Raw genomic sequence first — 21,722 nt, forward strand, 5'->3', positions numbered from 1 at the left:
TTTTTCGCATTATAGTTCAATAAGGCAGAACATATTACACAAACATTATTATTAATGCTGGTTAAGGCCTTTTTTGTATCCGACCAATCTCACAAATGTCCACTTTGTTATTTAAAAAAGCATGTGTTGTTTTTATTTCTACCAAGATCACTGGGCTTAAAACTGTATTCTTTCCTTGGTTCCCATACAGTATATTTGAACATTTGATATTTAAGAAGCTATCTATCCCAACAAACCTTGAATTGGGGCAGATTATCCTCAGGCTCTTCTCTGAGCAGCACACTGGCTACATGCAAAGCAATCCTCTGGGGACTGCCGGTTCATTAAGGGCATCTGGTGTTAACAAAAGAGCTCAGCCCATGTGCAGTGATGGGGCAGGAGGGATGGACCCTCGCAGCCAGGTGGTCACCAGCAGGGCGTCACTTGATTCAATGGTCCCATTAGAGGAGCTGGGCCTGCGTCCTGATCTCTTCACATTGATAGTGTTATTGTTTTAAGCCTGAACACTCACTGCCTGATATCATTTGGGGCTCTAAGCTTAGAGTAGCCTGGTATTTTGATATAGACACCACTTAGTATAGTGATGGTTGGGTTACCATGAATAAAAAACCTTACTGTTTACTGCTGGGTTAAGACTTCATATTTAATTGACCCAAAAATGCTCTAGATTATTCCTTTAGGCTAATTAATATTGTACAACAACTGTTTGTTTAAAAATGTACTTTTAGGTAATGCTATATTTAGTATAACAGACATACCACACCATTTATAATTGTCCTAATGACCTGTTTTTAATTCCTCTGACACATGTTATCTTTAACATTTTAGTTAACAACAACAAGGGGTGGCCATTAGCAAGCTTTACAGACAGATGCAAACATGTTTTAAAAGCCTTTAAATTCCTGTAGAGTTTTCCTAAAGAGGATTAACCTATATTCAGGTTAACACTTCTTCATTTTTAGTGTTAGATAGTATTACAATAAAACAATGTAAAAGCCGTGGGTAGTCAAATGACATAGATTTGTGCTAAGATATAGGTCAGGGGATTTTTCTTGTAATTACGGGGGTGCTTCACTTAGGCAGGAGGGTTACATGCAAACCTCCAGTTGAGATACATGGATTAAGATATTGTGGGGGTAGGGTTTTTTATTTTATTGTGTGGAATTTGGTTTAGGGCTCACAGGGAAACTATTATAGGAGTGATTGATTCAAAGAGTTGCTAGCAGCATTGTCATGGTGCATGTTTCTACCCCCTCTTTGTCCTGTCATCAGGCTGGGTTGAGAGGGCATATACAGCCTCAGCTGCTCGTGGAAAACCCCCATTGTACTAATTCGTACCCATACAAACAAGAGCAGTATCGGAACTTTGGTTATTTCGTTATATAGCTGCAACATTAGGTCATTAATGTGTCATATTCTGTTATATGTTCAGTGGATCGGGCTCTTATTTCTGTAGGTAAGTGGACTTTATTGGCAGCTGTTGAGAAAGAAATAAACAGAGAAAGACAGCTCTTGGATTCCTCTCTTTTATGTGCTGTTACCATTTTAGGTCAAGTTTTGAAAGAGAGAGCCTGACTTCATGTGTTTACTCTTGTTTTCACTTGAGATTCGCAGGAGCACGCCTGAGGGAGTCCTGGCGAATGTATATCTTTACATGAACCTTAAAGGGCAGCTCTGGTGACTCAACACCCCTGGGGGTTGGCGTCCCTTCTTTCAGACATTACATCATTGTCTCTTACAAGTTCGGGAACCAGTTTCTAGCATCTGAATCACACTCTAGCTAACCCATTCATTGAAGCTAAAGAGGGCAAAAAGTGTCATCGTGACCATGTAGTACCGCTGACTCACTGCCACTGATACACTCTTAAAGTGAAACGTGAAACTCCTGAAGGACAGTTGCCCTACAAGTCGAATTTAAGTTGTTTTGATGTAAAGCAGCACGTTTTAATTAATGAAAGGGTTCTAGTCTTTTTTCCCAAAGTAGGCCTACATCCTAAGTGATTAAGCCAACATGTAGATCTTCAGATGATCAGCCGGCTATTTAGTTAATACAATGTATCAGCCTGCTTTGTTTGGTGGATAACAACTGAATTAACCTAAAGTATTATCTACTTGTCTGTAAAAAAAATGTGTTGTGAATATTTCTACGTTTTTTGTTCCAGCTTCCAGCGTATTTGCTGTTTTTAAACTCTTTTGTGGTTCATCATTTCTGTAAAGTTCAGAAAGTATAACATATATTTTGGACACTGGGGACAAAGGGACCCCAAAGAGAAAAATAATAATTTGTGTTCTAACATTGGTGTTTGCAAATGAAAATATTATGCAGGTTTCAGTGACCGAACATCCCTTTTTCAAATCCAGATCTTAACTGTTAATTTAGCACTGCCAGTGTCCTCTATCCATCTCCTCTCATGAGTGCAGAGCTGGACAAAGCAGTTGGGATTGTTCAGCTCTTTACTGATCTGCTATGGTGAAGACAATCCAGGAAACAAAAATGACTTCCTTTCACTATCTCTCCCCTGTTCTCCTTTCTTCTCCTGCCCCGGTCACTGGACATAAAAAGCGCCTTCATGCACTTGGCAGAGCTGTCGGTGTTAAATTACCTGGGACTTGTGCCTCCCTCAGCATTCCACAGTAATTAACAATATCTACAGGGTCCACAGCAACCGTCCACAAGAAGAAAACAGAGGGCAAAGAGAGAAAAAATGTGTATCTATTTCAGAAGAGTGTGATGTCATCAGAGTGGGAGCTGCTGCTGCCTGCTGGTCTAGGTTTTTTTTTTTTTTAAGTAGAAGAAATCTGGTGCGTATCACTTCCCCTCCCCATTCCCTCATTCACTGAAAGAAAAGTGCGTGATTGTGTCAGGATGCAGAAGATGGCTTAGAAGTGATGTCATACGGGCCATGCTGACATAAGGGGGAATTAGAAAGGAGGAGAAAAAAAAGGGTCATGTGTCCACCAATCAACATGTGCCGGAGCGGCTCTCAGCACAAATGGAGTTGTGGCAGATGTTGTCTGAATAATGAGCGGGGGCGGGGCATGAAACCCTCTGCCAGGAGGGTGTCTGTCATTGCGAGGGAGCGATGAGGGAGAAAGGGCAGGCTTTTTTGTTTATCCAGGAGTACCAGCTCCCCTCAGAACTGCCCACAGTTTTACGTAGAGCCTGCTGGATTTGCCTGTGGATATTTTCACTTTGCACTGAAGATTTTCCTCAAGCTCTCGTGGATGCTGTGAGGATTTCAGGGGAAAATAAGCACTTTGGACCAGAGGAATAATGATTAAGATTTGGCAATGCACGTAGAAGAGCCTAAAGGAATATTCTCGGGATAAGTAACTGTGTGGAAAGACTGGATTTGTATTCCTAATACGGAGTATGAAGCTGCTATACAGTCCTAGCATTTGTTTGGGATTTTTTATATTGTTTGACTTATTTGTATTTCTAAAGCCTTTATTTGAATTTTTTTTTTGATCAACTTAATTGTGTTTAAATTAAATCTCCACAAGCAACTGTAGATTGTATCTTTAACAAGACAAGTGGAAACGTTTGATATTTATTTGTTAACCATTGAAAAGAGGAGGACAGTTATCATTTTGTACACAGTTGCTTCTTTTGTAAATGAGTGAAATTGTGCTTCTTTTTAAATTACACATTTTGCATAAGATATACCTCAAAGGATTTCACCTCATCCTTAATCTTATTTTATAGTGAGTATTAACAATTGTGTTAGCATGGGCAAACCGCTGAGCAGACCAGATTGCCTGAGACAAAACCCTTCCTGTGTGGGGAAGGGGGAGGAGGAGGACCTGAACATTGATGACTGCTATGTGCCCCAGAGGTCCATTTATGACACTGTCCGGCTCAACGAGCAAATAGACTCGGGCTCTAAGGGCAGCCTTTCCTCCAGGCACTTCACGGGCACCCTACCTTACACTCAACGCACGTTAGACTTTAGCAACTTGTGTGGAAATGGAGCCCTTTCTGCTTCTAGCTCATTTGAGCTCCGAACCCGCAAACCTGCCATCCTCGACCAACGTGGAGTCTTTGATGGAGTTAAGCTCAATGGGCACATAAGCAGGGCGACTGACACAGTGCTACCTAAGACACGTCCAGGAGAGAAGAAGGATCACCCGCATCAGCGACGCTCATGGAGGACTTTTGCCCCAACTAACTTGGGGGAGTATGCAAGCCGCAGTGGGACCCTGTGCTCGGGGAGTGTGGATAGGCCGGGGTTGATCAATGGCAGGAGAGGGCAGAGTATGACCAGCTCACTGACATCTGAAGAGGACTCGGGTCTGTACAGCCCAACTGTGGAAAGGGAGAGACATGCTCATAGGTCCCACAAAAGAGTGGGCCCCGGCACAAGGAGCCTCTCGTCTTCAGAGGCAATGCACATGTCTGGGGACCTAAGAGCTGGGCGATCGCTGAGCTCGGGGCAGGGGGAGTTCCCTTTCTCACCGGTGAGGGACAATCGGTCTCTTTATCACAGCAGCAGCTTGGTGCAGGGGCTGCGACAAACAGAATCAGGTGTGGTGGATCTAAATGTAAAGGATACCCTTAGCAATGGAGAATACAAATACTCCACTGGGAGGTTATCCTCGGGGTCAGCCTCTAGGACCCAAAACGACAGCTCCGGATGGCGTTCAAGGACTTTAACAGACTATGATGAGCTGTCCACTGCTGAGTTGTTGGAGGATGTGTCACCTCAGGAGGACTGTGAGTTGGTCAGTGTGGTGGTGACACAGCCTGAGACGCATGGAAACTCTGTAATGCTACCCGTAGAGCAGGCAAAACCATGTACCGTTGAGCAAGGAGCATCCAAGTACAACATGGAGGACCTGGAGGAGTTTCTGCAATCAGTCGAGGCCTGTCTGCCTAAGGGTTTACAGACGTTCCAGCACGCAGGGGAGCAGGAGATAGAGGCCTTACTGAATGCCATCGCTGCTTGTCCTGAAATGAACCCTATGGGTTTTTTCTCCCCACAGGTGCTCAAAAATAGCCTTCAGTTCTTTGTTCATTAGCTGGTTATACATGTTTTACTACATTTTTTGCTTCTTTGATGGTGTTTTCCCGGTTGCTGGCTATATCTTTTTCTTATATCTGATAACATGATTAGTAAAATAGGTTTTAAATTACAAAAGTTCAAGACAAGATCTGAATTGATTGTTCACAGGGAAAATGTACTTCCTGCAGAAAGCAAAAAAATAAATGATGCAGATGGATTCCATTATAATACAAATGGAACAAGATACAAATAATAACATACCTACATATATACTCTATTTACACCTTTCACTTTTAACTTATATCTCCTCCTTACTAGCTTACCCTTGCAGCCTATCAATGGGATTGTGCACAGCTGTGCCTTTACTTGTTAACTCTCCTTTTCTAGAAGCTGCTGACTGGTTTAGAGAGTTGTTTATGTCAGCTGGATTTTTTAACAACAAACCTGAATTCCTGGTGTCAATTGAATTTGTTCCCTCTATAATATCAAGATCAAAGTCATCTTTCTGTAAATTGAAAGAATCAGCTATTTAATTGGTCTCGTTCTGAATATCAAGTAAAACTAATGTGTCATTAGTTCTCTGTGCTTTGAAACTGGAACAGTAATCCAGTCATTTCCATGAACCTCCAAGTAAGACTAAACACCTCGTAATTTGAGTGCTTATAACATATTTATTCGTATTTGTTCCATTTGTCTTTAGGCTTTCCAGAAAGACGACATTGATCCGTTGCAGACGCAGCTTCAGGACATCAGCTCTCTCGGCCACAGCCTGATACAAAACGCTGCTAAAGGCACGAGCACCAAGAAGCTTGAGGATGACCTGGATGGAGTCAACACAAAGTGGAATACCCTCAATAAAAAGGTTATTTGTTTAATACAACCGGTCTGACTGGTTGTTCTTTGCTTTTGAAAAGTGGTCATTAGTGAAACTATAGAGAGATATTGTCAATGTAATGAGTCATCTGTTTTTTCTTTTTGTAGTCTTATCCTTTGAGTTACTAGGTGCAGTTTTCAGTCGGCTTTAACAAATGTGTAATTTTTATTTACCATCTGGTCTGCAGATCGCTGAACGTTCAGCCCAGCTGCATGAAGCCCTGCTGCATTGCGGGAGGTTCCAGGATGCCCTGGAATCACTGCTCAGCTGGTTAACCGACACAGAAGAGCTTATGGCCAATCAGAAACCTCCATCTGCAGAATTCAAAGTGGTCAAGGCACAGATACAAGAGCAGAAAGTAAGCTGGTATTACGTGGTAGAAATGCATGAAGCCATAAAACCACAGTTACACTTCTGTTTAATCGTTCCACTTCAACACCAGAAAATCCACACAGCATTATGACTCTGCCATCCATCTCATTTAATTGACACCCATTGTTGAACAAAAGTGTGGTAAACAAAGCTGTTGGTTTAATGGACACTTAATCTGTGCCCGTTAGATTTACTGTTTTTCACCACCAAGCAATGCCAGAGCTAGTTAAAGGCACCCAATAACTCTCCTCCTTTGTTTCCCTTTGACAGCTCCTACAGAGACTGCTGGATGACAGGAAACCAACAGTGGAGCTGATAAAGAAAGAGGGAGAGAAGGTTGCACAACTGGCAGAGTCTGTGGATAAAGAAAAGGTTGGAAAGGAGATCGAATGCCTTGCACAGCGGTGGGACAGTCTGCTCAAGAAGGCTGAAAACAGGTCTGTATAAAATACATGTAACCGTTTAATTTGCTTCACAGTTAAATGTTGCTAATGAAGGACTTAAAACATTGTAATGCTTCCACCTCATTTAATTTGTGTTTTTACCTGGATTTGGATCTGGGAATATTCAAAATGTACAAAGATTGACACACCAAAATGCAGCTTCACTTTTCCCCTAATGAAGCAAAAACAAATGAAACATTTGGGAAAAGGAATGATTGCCTTTTTGCCAAGGATTAGACGGGAGGATCGATATCACTCTTTATTTTGTGCTATAAATATGAAGCTAAAAGCTTAGAAACAGATTAAAGGGTTAGCCTTACTCTGTCCAAACAAATGCTGTATATTAGCGCCTCTAAATCGTGCTAATCATCCAATGCTGTTTATGGTACAGGGATCTTATTTCCCTTGAGAGACCCAAGGTAACTGTTCCCCTGTTTTCTGGCTTTGTGCTAAGCTAAGCTAGCTGGCTGCTGGTGTCAACTTTTGCCTCTGTAGTATGTAGCCTGTATAAATGGAAGTGATATTTATTTTTTTGAACAACTTTCTGCAAGAGAATAAAAAAAAATGTATTTCCAGAAATGTCAAACTATTACGTCAAAGGTTGCTAATGAAACAACCTAAAATAAATAGTAAAGTCTTGCCCTTTTATTAACCTGGGTTTTGCCTTCGTTTAAATCTGGGTATATTTAAACGTATGTGAAACTCCAACTAAAAGTAGACCTACCTTACCTTTCTCTCAGTTCAGAACATGGCTCTTAAACGTTATTCATATGTACCGTAGATAACATTTCTTCATTAACTAATAATGGAATAAGCTTGCCTGTCACTCTGTACATGACTTTCCTTTGCTCAGGATTCATTGCTGTTACTGTTTTCATAAATGTTTCAGGCAAAAGCAACTGGAGAGCATCTTAGTGGTCACTCAGCAGTTCCACGAGACGCTGGAGCCCCTGAGCGAGTGGCTGGCGGCTACAGAGAAACACCTAGCCAACTCCGAACCCATCGGCACTGAGACGTCTAGGCTGGAAGACCAAATATCCCAGCATAAGGTAATATCATCATTTTCATCATTGCTCTTTGTTTTTATCATACAGTTGGTTTTGTTCAGCTGAATTTCATTTCCTTCATTTTGCATGTTGCTGCATTTCATTATTACCCATTCCGTTTTTTATATAATTTCAGTTTACCTCTTTTGTTTTTTCTGTTTGTGTCATATTTCTTTGGTTTGTTTCCCATCCCCTGTGGTTAGGCCTTAGAGGAGGAGATTATGAATCACAGTAAAGACCTGTTACAGGCCATCAGTCTGGGTCAGATGCTCAAAGCTGTTAGCTCAGTGGAGGAAAAGGAGTTTGTTCAGTCCAAACTGGACTCCACTCAGTCCGGTTACATAGAGCTCCAGGAGCGATGCAGGAGGAGGGCTGAGATGCTGCAGCAGGCTCTGGCCAACGCCCAGGTGTTCGGAGAGGACGAGGTGGCTCTCATGAACTGGCTGAATGAGGCACACGGGAGGCTGAGCGATGTGTCCGCGGAGGACTACAAAGTAGATGTTCTTGAAAAGCAGCTGGCAGAACAACGGGTATACACTCCTCTCCAGGCCACGCACTTTGTACTCCTTTCATTTAAGTTCTATCAATCACTTTATTGTTTGTGTGTTATCATTGCTTACAGTGGAACATTTATTTTCTCTCTCAACGAATTCCTAAGGTTGTGTTTTCCTTTTTTAGGCCCTACAAAGTGAAATTGAGTTGAGGAAGAAGAATGTTGACCAAGCCATCGCTAACGGGATGGAGCTTCTGAAGCAAACAACAGGCATGTTTGACTTTATGACTCCCTATCACAGTTCAAACAATTGTGTCTCTGTCCACTGTTGAACCGCTCTCTTAATAAGGTCAGACATCTTATGATGTGTATTAAAAAGTATTGGCCAGAGTTCTGAATGTTGAAATCTATTATAATCTATAATCTAATTTTCAGAAAGAACGGCAGTTTCCTATTTTTGCAAGTTAATAACTTTCTTGGGGAAATGACTGTGCCTATTTGGCCACCTTTAAACAGCCAGACTAGCTTTTCCCCGCTTCTATGCTAAGCTAAGCTAACGGGTGCTGGCTCCTGCATGTACACTGCAAACCAGTCAGATATGTGTGGAGTATCAATCCAAAGTTAAAATGCCTAATCATTTCTGCCAAAAATGTCAAACTATTTGTTATCAGTCAGTCATTTTTGCATGTTACAAGTAAATATTTACATTTACATTGTATGGCACTGACTACATTTATGAGTAATACTGCTTACCTGACTCTCATTGCTACCGCTCTATGTTCTGCAGAACCAACAGCATACTGTAGTTACCTATACTACAGCAGAAATACAAAACTTAATATATAATAATTTACTCTCTATTTATAGGTGATGAGGTGGTGGTGATCCAAGGCAAACTGGATGGAATAAAAACAAAGTATGCTGAGATCAACTCAATGAGTGACAGCGTTTTGAAGACATTGGAGCGCGTTTCGAGTCTCTCTGCTAAGCTGCAGAACACCCATGAGGACTTGAGCTCCTGGCTGGAGAAGGTAGAGGCTGAGGTCAGCGCTTTTGCTGATGAGGAGCCCGTGGGCGAGCAGCTCATTCATGCACAAATAAGGCAGAAGGTAGGAGTTTCTACAATAACATTAAGAGAAACCACTGTCATTACTCAGTAAGCTTCTGCCCACTATGCTAAAGTTGGTGCTTTTTTATGTAATCTTATCCAGGCCTTGTTGAATGAGAGCAAAGACCAGAAACCTGTGATGGACAAGGTGAATGAGTTGAGCAGCTCTCTACTGGATCTGATCCCCTGGCACACCCGAGAGGCTCTGAACAAGTTGGTGACTGAGGACAATGAGCGGTACAGAGGCGTCTGCGACACCGTCACCCAGCAGATGGACCAGATCAATGCTCAGATACTCAAGTCACAGCAGGTAAACCAGAGAAACAGTTCATAATAAACAGCTTTTCTCATTCTCATTTTGTTTCAATTGAATGTAACCTTATTAACCCTATAAGTCCTTGTTTAATGCTGACCTAATCGTTTTCAGCTTTGTAAAATATAAAGGTCTCTTTTTTGGTTTTTAGTTTGAACAGGCGGCTGACACTGAGCTCTCCTGGCTGACCGAAGCTGAGGGGAAGTTGCTGTCGATGGGCGAGATTAGGCTGGAGCAGGACCAAACCACAGCCCAGCTCCAAGCACAGAAGGTCAGTCTATCAAACTGTGTATGTGTGTGTATGGATAGTCACAGCCTCCAATTGAACAAAGTACAGTAAACACAGCGGTTTGTTTAGTAAAGAAGTCCAGCCAAACTCACTCTACCGGTTTTCCAGATCTTCTCCATGGACATCATGAGGCACAAGGATGCAGTGGATGATATTGTGAAAACAGGAAAGGCCATCATGAACAGTAAAAACCCAGAGGAGAAAGACATCTTGAAGGTATAAACACTTTACTTCCTATTTTAGAAGTGGGACGTTAATAATTAGTTAATACACAGTTCAATGTGGTTGATATTAAAGGTTCTTGTTGATTTTGAATCAGGCAAGGACCCAGACTCTGTTGGAGAAGTACGGCACCGTCAGTCAGCTGAACTCGGAGCGCCTTCTTCAGATGGAGCGCGCCCAATCTCTGGCAAGTCAGTTCTGGGAGACCTATGAGGAGATGTGGCCTTGGCTTCAGGAAACTGTCAGCGCCTTCAGCAAGCTGCCTCGACCCTCCATCGAGTATGAAACGCTCAGGCAGCAGCAAGAGGAGCTCAGGGTAAGAAGCCGATACGAGCAACAGTTCAACACACATGATTGAGAAATAAAAAACTAAATATGTCTCCTGTTTATCCTCCCCAGCAAATGAGAGAGCTGATTTCTGAACATAAGCCCCACATCGACAAGATGAATAAGACAGGACCTCAGCTTCTTGAACTTAGCCCGGTGGAGGGAGTGCCCATCAGAGAGAAGTACACAGCGACTGACAAACTTTACACCAAACTCAAGGCTGACGTCAAGGAGAGAGCGGCGGCTCTGGATGAAGCCACCTCCAAATCAACCCAGGTGAGGAGCAGTTAAATTACTTATATTTGTGTTGCTTTTACATATAAGATAAGCAAATGTACTTTCAATGTCATGTTATAATAAAGTTACGATTAGAAGATTTGACCAATAGGTTTTATGATAATGTCTTGTTGTACATTCATTGTATTTCTGTAACATGTTAGCTAAACATTGTCCCAGCTTTCTTCAGAGATGTTACAATATAAGGTTTTAATAACAAACTGAAGTACTTCGTCTCCTCGTCCTCCACCAGTTCCATGATAAAATAGAACCGATGTTGGAATCCCTGGAACGGATCGCCGAGCGCCTGCGGCAGCCTCCATCCATCTCAGTGGAGGTGGAAAAGATCAGAGAGCAGATTACGGAAAATAAAGCTGTCTCTGTGGATTTGGAGAAACTGCAGCCCTCTTATGACACACTGAAGCAGCGTGGCGAGGAGATGATTGCAAGATCTGAAGGAGCAGATAAGGATATCTCTGCCAAAGGTATGCATTTTTTTCTTCCATAACAGGCTATGGGATGAATGTAAGAGCCACAAAGACAAATAGTACAATAAACAGGTCAAAAGTTGGAATAACATTGAGAAATACTGCTCAACATCGCAGACCAAACAAAACATGCAAACTCTTTGGTTAAAATCCTTGACTCAAGATCTTAGCTTGAGTTTTGAGTCAGCATTTTTGTTTACTGAATTGCACAAAGCTTTCCTCCAGGTGTGACTTTAATGGGAATGCCTTTCTTAGTTTTAGTTGCAATAAAAAATCAAAGCAATAAACGGAGACCAAACTGTTTCTCATTAAATGTGTGTGTTCTCTCAGCTGTGCTCCCCAGCACTCAGCCGAGGAATACATGCTGATATCTGTGCTATTCTGTTAGTATCACATTTTTTATTTCATTCATTGATTTATTCTATATTCCTTTCCTGCCACACAAGTTGTACAAGACAAACTGGACCAGATGGTGTTCCTCTGGAGCGACATCCAGGCTCTACTGGAGGAGCGGGAGATCAAGCTGCTGGATGTGATGGACCTGGCCGACAAGTTCTGGTGCGACCACTGCGCTCTCATCGCCACCATCAAAGACAGCCAGGACCTGCTGCGAGAGCTGGAGGAGCCCGGGGTCGATCCCTCTGTCGTCAAACAGCAGCAGGAGTTTGTGGAGGTAGACAGATCCTAGGAGTTCACCTGTTAAACCCGAGAGTACCCTAATCCGGGTCCGGCCTGTAGTTTTTTCACGAAACTGTGTCTGTCAGGGCTTCTTAAAATTTAAAAACCTATTAATGTGTCATACTCACTTAACGGGTTAGAAACTCAGCTAACTAAAGATATGAACCATTTTTACCGAAACAAAGCACAAGTCTCACAAGAAGCGTCTAAATAAGCCCTGAGCGAAAAAATGCTAACGCACTTAGCACAGAACTCAAGGTAAAAATACCCTTATTACTTATCGTAACTACACATACAAGATATCAGATTACAGCTGAGATTCCACAGATTCTATAGGTATTAGTATCATCACTGAGCGATAAGAACTCGCGACAGGGGAAGCAAACACAGACATCACAACACGTAGCTTTACGGAGCATTCACGGGAGATCCTCTCACCTTAGCTGTTATTCTGATCAATGGCATTAAAACGATAAAAACGCTGTTGAAGGTTAATCCAATGGTTAATCCAATGTGTCTGTGTGTCACTTTTAAATGATTACTGATAATCCATCATTCAATTTTTATGTCAAAAACGGAGATTTCATATTAGCTGCTAATGATAGCCACCAGAGTGTATGACAGCTTCCGGTTCCGGGGCATTCTGGCTGCGCATCACTCATTCATCAATGGGTAATGTTTAGATGGATTTTTAGGAACTTCCCCTCGATTCTATTGGCTCTAACGGTTAAAAAGAGATGTCAATCATCAAAATCGACCGAGGGGGGCCAGAGATATGGAAAATGCACCCAAATGAACCCAGAAGTGGTTTTCTTTTTCTAAATCTGTCTAAAAAGTTCAAATCTCACTTGTTTTGCATCAATCTTGATACAGGGTACTTATTATATGTTATAGTTTGGATTCCTAAAGCTTTTAGTCTACTAACCCATCATCATCAAGGGTGGTTTTCACTATGAGTAATGGGTTTTGGACGGACACTATAATTTAATTTTTTTTACTGTGTTCAATCTGAATTTACTTTAAAATAAAAACATCTATATTGATTCTGACACTTCTAAATCCAACTCACAGATTTAACCTTGCTTTGAGAAAAAAGATTATTAAAATATACCCCTTTTTAGAAGGGAAGATATGGTCATTTGTTCTGGGAATGTCATTTTCGAGCCTGAGACCTGAAAAACAGGCTCAGGGCTTAACAGGTTAAATCAGAGATGTCCAAACTACGGCCCGGGGGCCAAATGCGGCCCGTGATCCATTTTGAATTGGCCCGCAGCAAATTCTAAAAGTATAATGTAATATGCTTCTTAAATATATACATTACACAGTATTAATGTTTTAAGAAGCCCACTTTTCAAATATATTCTGTCAAATAAAGTTGAAAACATTTTCAAACAAATCTTAGTTGATTAAAAAAAGCGCAATAACTGATTTACATAACAAGCTTGAAATAGACCCTTCCTATTTCCCCTTATTATGAGCAATATGAGGTTTCTGTTTTAAGGAATGAGCTGCCACCAAAAATGAAACCATATGGAAAGCTGTGATGAAGCATATTCAAGTATCAAGCATAATTTAACTACATTTGATTGATTATGTTAACTTATAACTTAACTTATGAGGCAATATACCTGAGGGGCCCAGCCTTTTGTATGTTTCTCTGTATGTGGCCCTCCGTGAGTCAAATCATTGAATGAAAGAACGAATGGGTGATTAAGAGTGATGGAGCATTTCTTAGGTTTAACAACTGCTTCTTTTTTCGACAGGGATTTAAAGAGGAGATCGATGGGCTGCAAGAGGAGCTTGAAGTGGTTCGAGCACAGGGTGAAGAGCTCATGACTGCCTGCGGGGAACCTGATAAACCTGTGATAAAGAAAAGTCTTGATGAGGTACTAGAGGACATTCCAAAGCAGCAGAGTTTTCCTTCTAACTGTCTATGCTGGTTTCTGTGGTTACACATGGCTTATGGTAAAGTTACCCGATCATTTTTCCAGGTGAACTCAGCGTGGGAAAATCTGAATAAGTCTTGGAAGGAGAGAGTAGAGAGGCTGGAAGAAGCCATGCAGGCTGCCGTGCAGTTTCAGGACGGCCTGCAGGTACTATGATCACTCCTTCACTGTGTCTTTTAAAGAATTCTCTGAAAAAATACCGAGTAAGGCTTCTGAAATTACCCTGAATCTTCATGTGACTCATACCACTTTTTCATTACTGTTATTTGTTTTTATTGTATGACTAATTATAGAATTGGTAATGGAGACGTGCACATGCACTTTAGAGTTAAACACACACAAGGAGCCAGCCAGATTGTAAAACCCTTCTTTTATTGCCCTTGATGAAGTGATACATTTTATGAGAGACCTTTTTAAATTTGAAACAATAAACACCAACCACAGCGCTTCGCTTTATTTTGCTCAAACTTCTTCTCATGTGTATGAACTCTTTTCTTGGTTTGAAAGAAAAGCTCCTCTCTAAGACTATTTTAGTTTGACTGAAAACACACCTTTAAAATGTATTCAAGAGAAGAGCTTCTTTCTAATTGTTTTGTTTGTTTGCGTACTTTGTTACTATGATACTATTTACTTCAGACCAATTGTATCGGTGCTTAACATGACACTAGATGTGAAACATGACTCCCTGTGTGTGCACTAAGGCTGTTTTCTCTCAGTAACAATGGTTTCCCACCCTGTTCACAGGGTATGTTTGACTGGGTGGATATTCTGGAGGGCAAACTGGATTCAATGTCACCCGTCGGCACAGACCTGGAAACTGTCAAGCAGCAGATTGTAGAGCACAAGGTAAAGTCTCAAATATCCTGCTGTTAATTATTTAAACAAAAAGTAATTTTGTTTAAATAATTAACAGCAGGATATTTCTATAATTCCCTTCTGCTATGTCCTATGTATTTATATCTAACTTTACTCCTGTACTCAGTGCTACAGAGTCTCTGCCATAACCACAGCTGTATTAATATCATGATTCATACCTTCTCCAGTTTGTATTAAATCTCTGCTTCATAAAGTTGTCACATTGTGCTTAATGCTTGAAAGAGCATAGCCGGGTTTGGATGTATTGTCCAAAAAGCTTTTGTATTTCTGTTGACTGAGTGGGTTGTACCACTGTATGTTCCAGGAGTTCAAAGGAGAAGCGTACCAGCTGCAGATTGAGATGGAGCGCCTGAACCACCAGGCCGGTCTCCTGCTGAAGAAGGTGACGGAGGAGGCCGACCGATTGGCCATCCAGGAGCCAATGTCTGAGCTCAAAATGCTCTGGGACAACCTCGACGAGAAGATCATCAGCCGACAGGTCGGGAAAGGGAGACATGTAGAGGGGAAGCTTTATGCACACACTTTATGTAATGAATGTAATCTTTAATGGGGCAATATGTGCTTTAAATAATTTGATGAGCAATGGTAGAGCATATTTTGTGCACCTGCCCCAGGATTCAACATTTAATAGGTTCTTATTTGGCCTACGGTACACCCTTCCAACAGGTTTAGTTAAAATCAGGCCAGTATTTGTTTTGTTATCCCGCTAACATTCAGACAAACAGACCAACAAACATGACTGAAAAGAAAATAACAACACTAACAAACCAGTGTTACAAACTGCTTTAAATCTACACATAGAAGACAGTGATAAAATACAAGAAACAGTTTAAATAACCTGGCAAGCATAAGGAAAATAAATAAACCAAAATCACATTTTTAAACTGTATAATTTTAGAAGATATTATATGAAAGCCATTGTACAGTATGAAGATACATCTTCAAAAGTGACTTAAATGGCCTATACGCTGTTTAGATACAGTATGCAACTCTCTACAAAAACAGACTCAACTATGGATCCATGGAATATTTTGTAATGTTTACATGCCAGTGCTTTCACGCGCTGTAATATATAATGGTTTAATCTGTTGTTAATTCAGCACAAACTGGAGGGAGGCCTGCTGGCTCTGGGTCAGTTCCAGCATGCACTGGACGAGCTGCTGGCCTGGATGAGCCACACCGAGGAGCTGCTCAGTGACCAGAGGAAGACTGGAGGAGACCCCAAAGCCGTGGAGATCGAGCTCGCCAAGCATCATGTACGGCAAAAGTGCAAATTCATGTATTTGTAAATGAGCATCAGAAAAACATCAAAGAGGCAGTGGATGTATCGCCCTCTATTGTTTGTTCCAAAATGACCTTTTACCCATGTAGATTTAAATGTGTCTTTCAGATCCGTCCACCCAGTATCTAATTTCTTTTGGCTGTTTTATCTCCACAGGTTCTACAGAATGATGTGTCTGCTCACAAGGCGACGGTCGAGACGGTCAATAAGGCCGGTAAAGACCTGGTGGAGTTGAGCGCTGGAGAGGAAGCTTCTAGCCTGCAGAGCAAACTGGAGAACCTGAACCAGCGGTGGGAAGAAATCCTGGAGAAGACGGATCAGAGGAAGCTACAACTCAAGAGCGCTCTGCTTCAGGTATGAAACATACTTTCGCTGTAACTTAAATCACCTTCATGTCATTATTCGATGTTTAATAAGCCATGATTGATTATTTTCTCCCAGGGTAGCAAGGAAGTTATGTGAAAGTCATACATTGTTTTTGGAGGAGTGATCCCTCTCTCTGCCCCCTCCTTATTCCTTTTTTTTTATCCTGTGGAGTTTCTATTCATAACTTTGACCTTTAGCAGCATGCTTTGATGTCAGGGGGGATAAGGGAAACATAAATATGTTTTTTTGAATGTTAAGAATGTTGTTTAACATAACACTTAATCTTGACCAGGTTTTAAAGAAAGGTGTTCTTATCAGAAAAAATGCCAAAAAAGAATATATATGTATTCTTATTTATTTGTTACTCGGTGAGCTTTAAAAGTTCAACCATTTTAACAATTTATTTTAAATGAAAGTGACACTTTCACTTTATTGAATTTCTTATCAAATGCTTTATTTAATTAAATGTCTTAGTTTATACTGCGGAATACTGCAAAAACCCACTACTACTGCTAATGAATGTGAGGAATTAATAACTCAGACATCCTCCTCTCACCCATGGGATGCTAACAATGAATGTGCGTGACACCTTTTGTCCTGACTCAGGTTGTATTGTGTTGTAGGCCCAAGGTTTCCATGGTGAGATAGAAGATATGCAGCAATGGCTGAAAGACACAGAACGTCAGCTGTTGGCATCAAAGGCTGTGGGAGGCTTACCAGACACGGCCCGGGAGCAGCTTAACGCCCATCTGGTATGTGTTTAACATTATGAAAGGCTGCATACAGATAGCAGGCTTGGAAGGAGACGACGATGTCTTTTCTGTGTTTTATCTGAAGTGTGAAAATTAAATGACATTGCAAAATACACTGCTTGCATCCCCCTTCCGAACATGACACAGAGCCTTTTAAAGCGTGTCAAATTGATTTCGCCACGTCTGACTATAATGAATTTAGGAATGTTTTCCCTCCTTTGTTTTCCTCTTTCTTTAATGGAGGAGACACTTTCACAACAAACGCCCCCTGAAGGAGCTTCAGTAATGAGGGGGCCAAAAACAAAGACATTAGTTGTGGGAACCTTTCCTCTAAGAGTGTTATTTTCACAGCATTTTTGTACTAGAAATATAAAGTGAAATAAATATTGTGCATTAACCAATTACTTACACACCATTCAGATCCTCCCGTTCTATCTAACACTGAAGCAGATAATGATTGTATGTATTATTTCATGAATTTGACTTAACAGATTGTACGTGGTTTGTCCTTGTTTGTCATGCTTTGCTTTTTGTTCATGTATGTATGTAAGACGTTGCTTTTGTCGGGACCCCCTTGAAAACGAGATGGTGCATCTCAAGGGGTTTATCCTAATAAATACATTTCTATAAGAGCTATAATTCATTATCTTTGACAATGGCTTCCCTCGTGTCATTATGTCATGTTTTCTTGCAGGAGTTGTGTTCTGCCTTGGAGGTGAAGGAGGATCTGTATCAGGAGTTGATGAACAAGGGTCAACAGCTGCTTGCCATAACACCCGAGGGTCCGGACAGCAACACAGAACAGGACCTCGCCAACCTAAAGGACAAATGGGACGCCGTGCAGGGGAAGGTCGCTGAGAGAAAGGTATGCAGTGGAGAGTTGTGGCGAAGACATATAGGGCTTCACTGTTGTCAGCTTAACTATTCCTACTGTAGATCCCCAGTGAGAGATCGCTGACACACACTTGAGCTATGACTCGGTATTTATGAGCCTGTAATCCCGGTGCTGATAATGAATGGTGTAAATGACGTGGCGTGCTGGCACAGACACACAGGATGTGGTTACACTGTAGATCAGAGCGCTCTGAGTCAGCGTGGAACAACTGTGGTCTGTTACAGTGAAGACTTGTCAAATGCAAACAATGAATAATAGTGCTAATCAAGAAAACTAAAAGTCATCGGTCACTATGTTGTTCTTGTGGAAATCGTATTGATGTTATTCCCTTGTGACATTTTCTCACTTTTTTTGTTACGATAAATAAACATCCTCATATAAAATGGCTTAAAGAATAAGCTTCTCTCCTTACCCCCTCCTCCAACCGCTCTCTATCCAGATATGGAGCTCCTTACAGTATATTCTGTTGGCTTGAAAGTTTGCTGTAACATTTTTGCTTTTTCTACCTATTTACTTTGGTCCTGTTCCCAGAAATATAGAGTCGGGTAAATCTTAGAGCCACACAGACTTGCAGCTGCTGGCCCACACTCTCTTCAGCAATGTGAGACTTCCACAGTCTAGTGAGCACAAACACGTTTGCCAAGCATAAAATAGTTTATTCAAATAATAGCGTAAGTAGAGTCTATTAACCTCTCTCTTGCTTTATGAAGCATTATTACCAATAACTCTCTGCAGGTTCGTAATGTCATTACCATTTACAGCCACGTGATGAGCCAGTGGCCTTGGCTGTAACAAATGGATGTTTCCCTCATTGAATTAAAAGCTCGTCATTCCCCTCCTGCTCCACCACCACCTCTCCAGAGATGTTGACTTCCTCTGTGTAATTAGAGGTCATGTTCGGCACAATTGAAGTGTAATAGTTTTTTTCCACTCCTTTTTATCTAGTGTTGTGGCAACCAAGCGGTTTGTTTTCAGCAGCAGGATATGGATGATATTAGTGCGACCAGACGACAGGATTGTTTCCATGTCTGTGCATAAATCCTGACGATGTGTTGTTTCTGCAGGTGAAACTAGAGGAAGCCTTGACGCTGGCCACGGATTTCCATAACTCTCTGCAAGACTTCATCAACTGGCTCACCCAGGCCGAGCAGACACTGAACATGGTTTCCTCCGCCTCCCTCATCATGGACACCATCATGTTTCAGATTGATGAGCATAAGGTATTGCTCGTGCAGAGAGGAGGGTTTCACAGCCTTGAATTATTACATATGTATAATTATGAAATGATTGCTGTGATTCTAAGTGGACACATTTTTATGCAATTCCATGCTTTAATCCAGACGCTATATAAGATAAGATAAGAAGTACTTTATTGATCCCAAGTTGGGCCATTTTTCTGTTTCAGCAGCATTAAAAGACATAGCATTGTACAATAACAATTAAAAGACTAGAAATAAACATTTCAAAATGTCATCTCAATAGCAATAAAATAGCGATAAAAAAAGTAGAAAATATACATGTTGAATTATAAATGTTCAGTTACAAAATATAAAGCAGGATATTATATATACATAATATCAGTGTCATACAGAAAAGGGCAGTTTCATTTTCCTTGTCATCAAGCCAACATCAATGTAATGACTCCACACTGTTTGTTCATTCAGAACAAAGCTCATTAGCCGATCAATAACTCTGCTGTCAATTAAAAAGCCTGTTTCCTCTTTTGGTATTATAACACCTGAACTAACCCCCTCTCTCCTCTGTGTGCCGTGCAGATGTTTGTGACAGAGGTGAACTCCCACAGGGAACACATAATTGAACTGGACAAGACAGGAACACACCTGAAGTACTTCAGCCAGAAACAGGATGTGGTGCTGATCAAGAATCTGCTGCTGAGCGTGCAGGGCCGCTGGGAGAAGCTGGTACAGCGGTCTGTGGAGCGAGGCCGCCTGCTGGACGACGCCAGGAAGAGGGCCAAACAGGTACTGTTCTATAGTATTCATTCAGGGGGTTGAAATCAGCTTTGTTCAGAGGTGGGAAGTAGTGGAGTACAAATACTTCGTTACTGTACTTAAGTAAATTTTTCTGGTATCAGTACTTTACTCCACTATTTATACGACTTTTTACTTTTTGAACACAAATACCTGTACCTTCTACTTCTTACATTTTCAAAACAGGTTTGTTACTTTAGTTTTAATCTACGTTTGGTGGCGTGATCATTATTATTTAGAGTCATTGCGTGCCTATTGATTTGAAAACGATCCGTGTATCCATCATTTCCTGGTCTTCTCTAAAGAAGAAAACTTTGTAATTTTGCCATTGTTCAGCATCGAAACATTCATTAGCTAAAAATGACATTATTGTTCTATTAATATTATTATTATTAGAGGTCAGTTACTCTTTAAAACAGTTGGTAGTTATGGGTACTTTTTACTTAAGTACATTTGGAAGCCCATACTTCTTTACTTTTACTTGAGTAAAGAAGTTTAGTCAGTACTTCTACTTTTACCAGAGTATTTTTAAACACGAGTATCTGTGCTTCTACTTGAGTAAAGGATGTGTGGACTTTTGCCATCTCTGGCTTTGTTTCACTGCTATGAGGATATGTTTCATTGTTATTGGAAAGATCTGGAAATACGATATCAAACCTGATCATTTTCTGGCTGGAGCTTATTACAGTGTTTTATTAATGTGAGCCTTTCCTGTTTGAACAGAACACTGCCATAAATCAATTGACATCATACCTTTTTTTAAATGCATTGTTTGTTTCTTTAGTTCCATGAGACGTGGAATAAACTGATGGAGTGGCTCGACGAATCTGAGAAGACTTTGGACTCAGAAGTGGAAATTGCAAACGATCCAGACAAAATTAAGACGCAGCTGGCGCAGCACAAGGTGACAAAGCATTGTTTTATGATGATTTAGTTACAGTTAAAATAACCAGCCCCCTTTGACGATAGAGTTTCATTCATTTAACCGACACAAGTCAGAATAATTAGACAGTATGAGTATGTGGGAGTTGGAAGCAGCAATTCTAACTGCAAAAAATATTTATTGGAAATACAGTATCCACAAAAAGCATCAGTCGTGCATTCACCCGCGTTATACCCCACCCACTCCCCTCTTGTTCTCTCTACAGTGTTACTGTATGCGGGGATATTGCGCTAATCCTACATAATCCCTGGATGGAACAAATGCTTTTGGATACTCTTAATCCCAGTGACTCTTAATTTTTGACCCTTTTTTGGGTTTCCCTCACAGAATACCGTCTCCTTAATCTTACAACACACACAGATTAGGATACTGTCTACAGTAGAAGGAAGAAAAAGCTGAGAAGGTTCACTGTAACCCAGCACATCTAAAGCAAGACATTTAAAACAATCCAGTGAACTTGACTTTTCACTTCACAGCTTTTTCATTTAAAACCCTTTTAATTATTGTTTTGGAGGTAGCAGTGTTTTGATGACACTATTTCTCATACGCAGGAGTTCCAAAAAGCTGTTGGCAGCAAACACTCAGTGTACGACACCACCACTCGGACAGGACGGGCCCTGAAAGACAAGACCTCCCTGCAAGATGACAACCAGAAGCTGGATGACATGCTGAGTGAGCTGAGGGACAAATGGGACACTGTTTGTGGCAAGTCAGTAGAAAGGTAAGAAATAATTTTCCT

At 41.1% G+C, this 21,722-nt stretch overlaps 1 protein-coding gene across 1 annotated transcript in view; it reads left to right on the forward strand.

The window, feature by feature from the left end:
* The window catches only part of dst (dystonin), a 109,886-nt gene that overhangs the window by 76,704 nt on the left and 11,460 nt on the right, over positions 1–21,722 (forward strand). The window contains exons 61-86 of the mRNA XM_010773185.1: positions 5,704–5,865; positions 6,065–6,235; positions 6,520–6,686; positions 7,582–7,741; positions 7,942–8,268; positions 8,417–8,501; positions 9,099–9,340; positions 9,443–9,649; positions 9,804–9,923; positions 10,050–10,157; positions 10,261–10,479; positions 10,563–10,766; positions 11,020–11,251; positions 11,701–11,927; positions 13,696–13,818; positions 13,924–14,025; positions 14,623–14,724; positions 15,059–15,232; positions 15,855–16,010; positions 16,193–16,390; positions 17,026–17,154; positions 17,849–18,019; positions 19,114–19,269; positions 19,825–20,031; positions 20,825–20,944; positions 21,535–21,704. Coding sequence (XP_010771487.1) covers positions 5,704–5,865; positions 6,065–6,235; positions 6,520–6,686; positions 7,582–7,741; positions 7,942–8,268; positions 8,417–8,501; positions 9,099–9,340; positions 9,443–9,649; positions 9,804–9,923; positions 10,050–10,157; positions 10,261–10,479; positions 10,563–10,766; positions 11,020–11,251; positions 11,701–11,927; positions 13,696–13,818; positions 13,924–14,025; positions 14,623–14,724; positions 15,059–15,232; positions 15,855–16,010; positions 16,193–16,390; positions 17,026–17,154; positions 17,849–18,019; positions 19,114–19,269; positions 19,825–20,031; positions 20,825–20,944; positions 21,535–21,704 — 4,439 coding nt within the window. The remainder of the gene's footprint in view (positions 1–5,703; positions 5,866–6,064; positions 6,236–6,519; positions 6,687–7,581; positions 7,742–7,941; positions 8,269–8,416; positions 8,502–9,098; positions 9,341–9,442; positions 9,650–9,803; positions 9,924–10,049; positions 10,158–10,260; positions 10,480–10,562; positions 10,767–11,019; positions 11,252–11,700; positions 11,928–13,695; positions 13,819–13,923; positions 14,026–14,622; positions 14,725–15,058; positions 15,233–15,854; positions 16,011–16,192; positions 16,391–17,025; positions 17,155–17,848; positions 18,020–19,113; positions 19,270–19,824; positions 20,032–20,824; positions 20,945–21,534; positions 21,705–21,722) is intronic.

The sequence above is a fragment of the Notothenia coriiceps genome, unplaced genomic scaffold (assembly GCF_000735185.1).
Source record: "Notothenia coriiceps isolate Sejong01 unplaced genomic scaffold, NC01 NC01_scaffold00012147, whole genome shotgun sequence".
Taxonomy (NCBI): domain Eukaryota; kingdom Metazoa; phylum Chordata; class Actinopteri; order Perciformes; family Nototheniidae; genus Notothenia; species Notothenia coriiceps.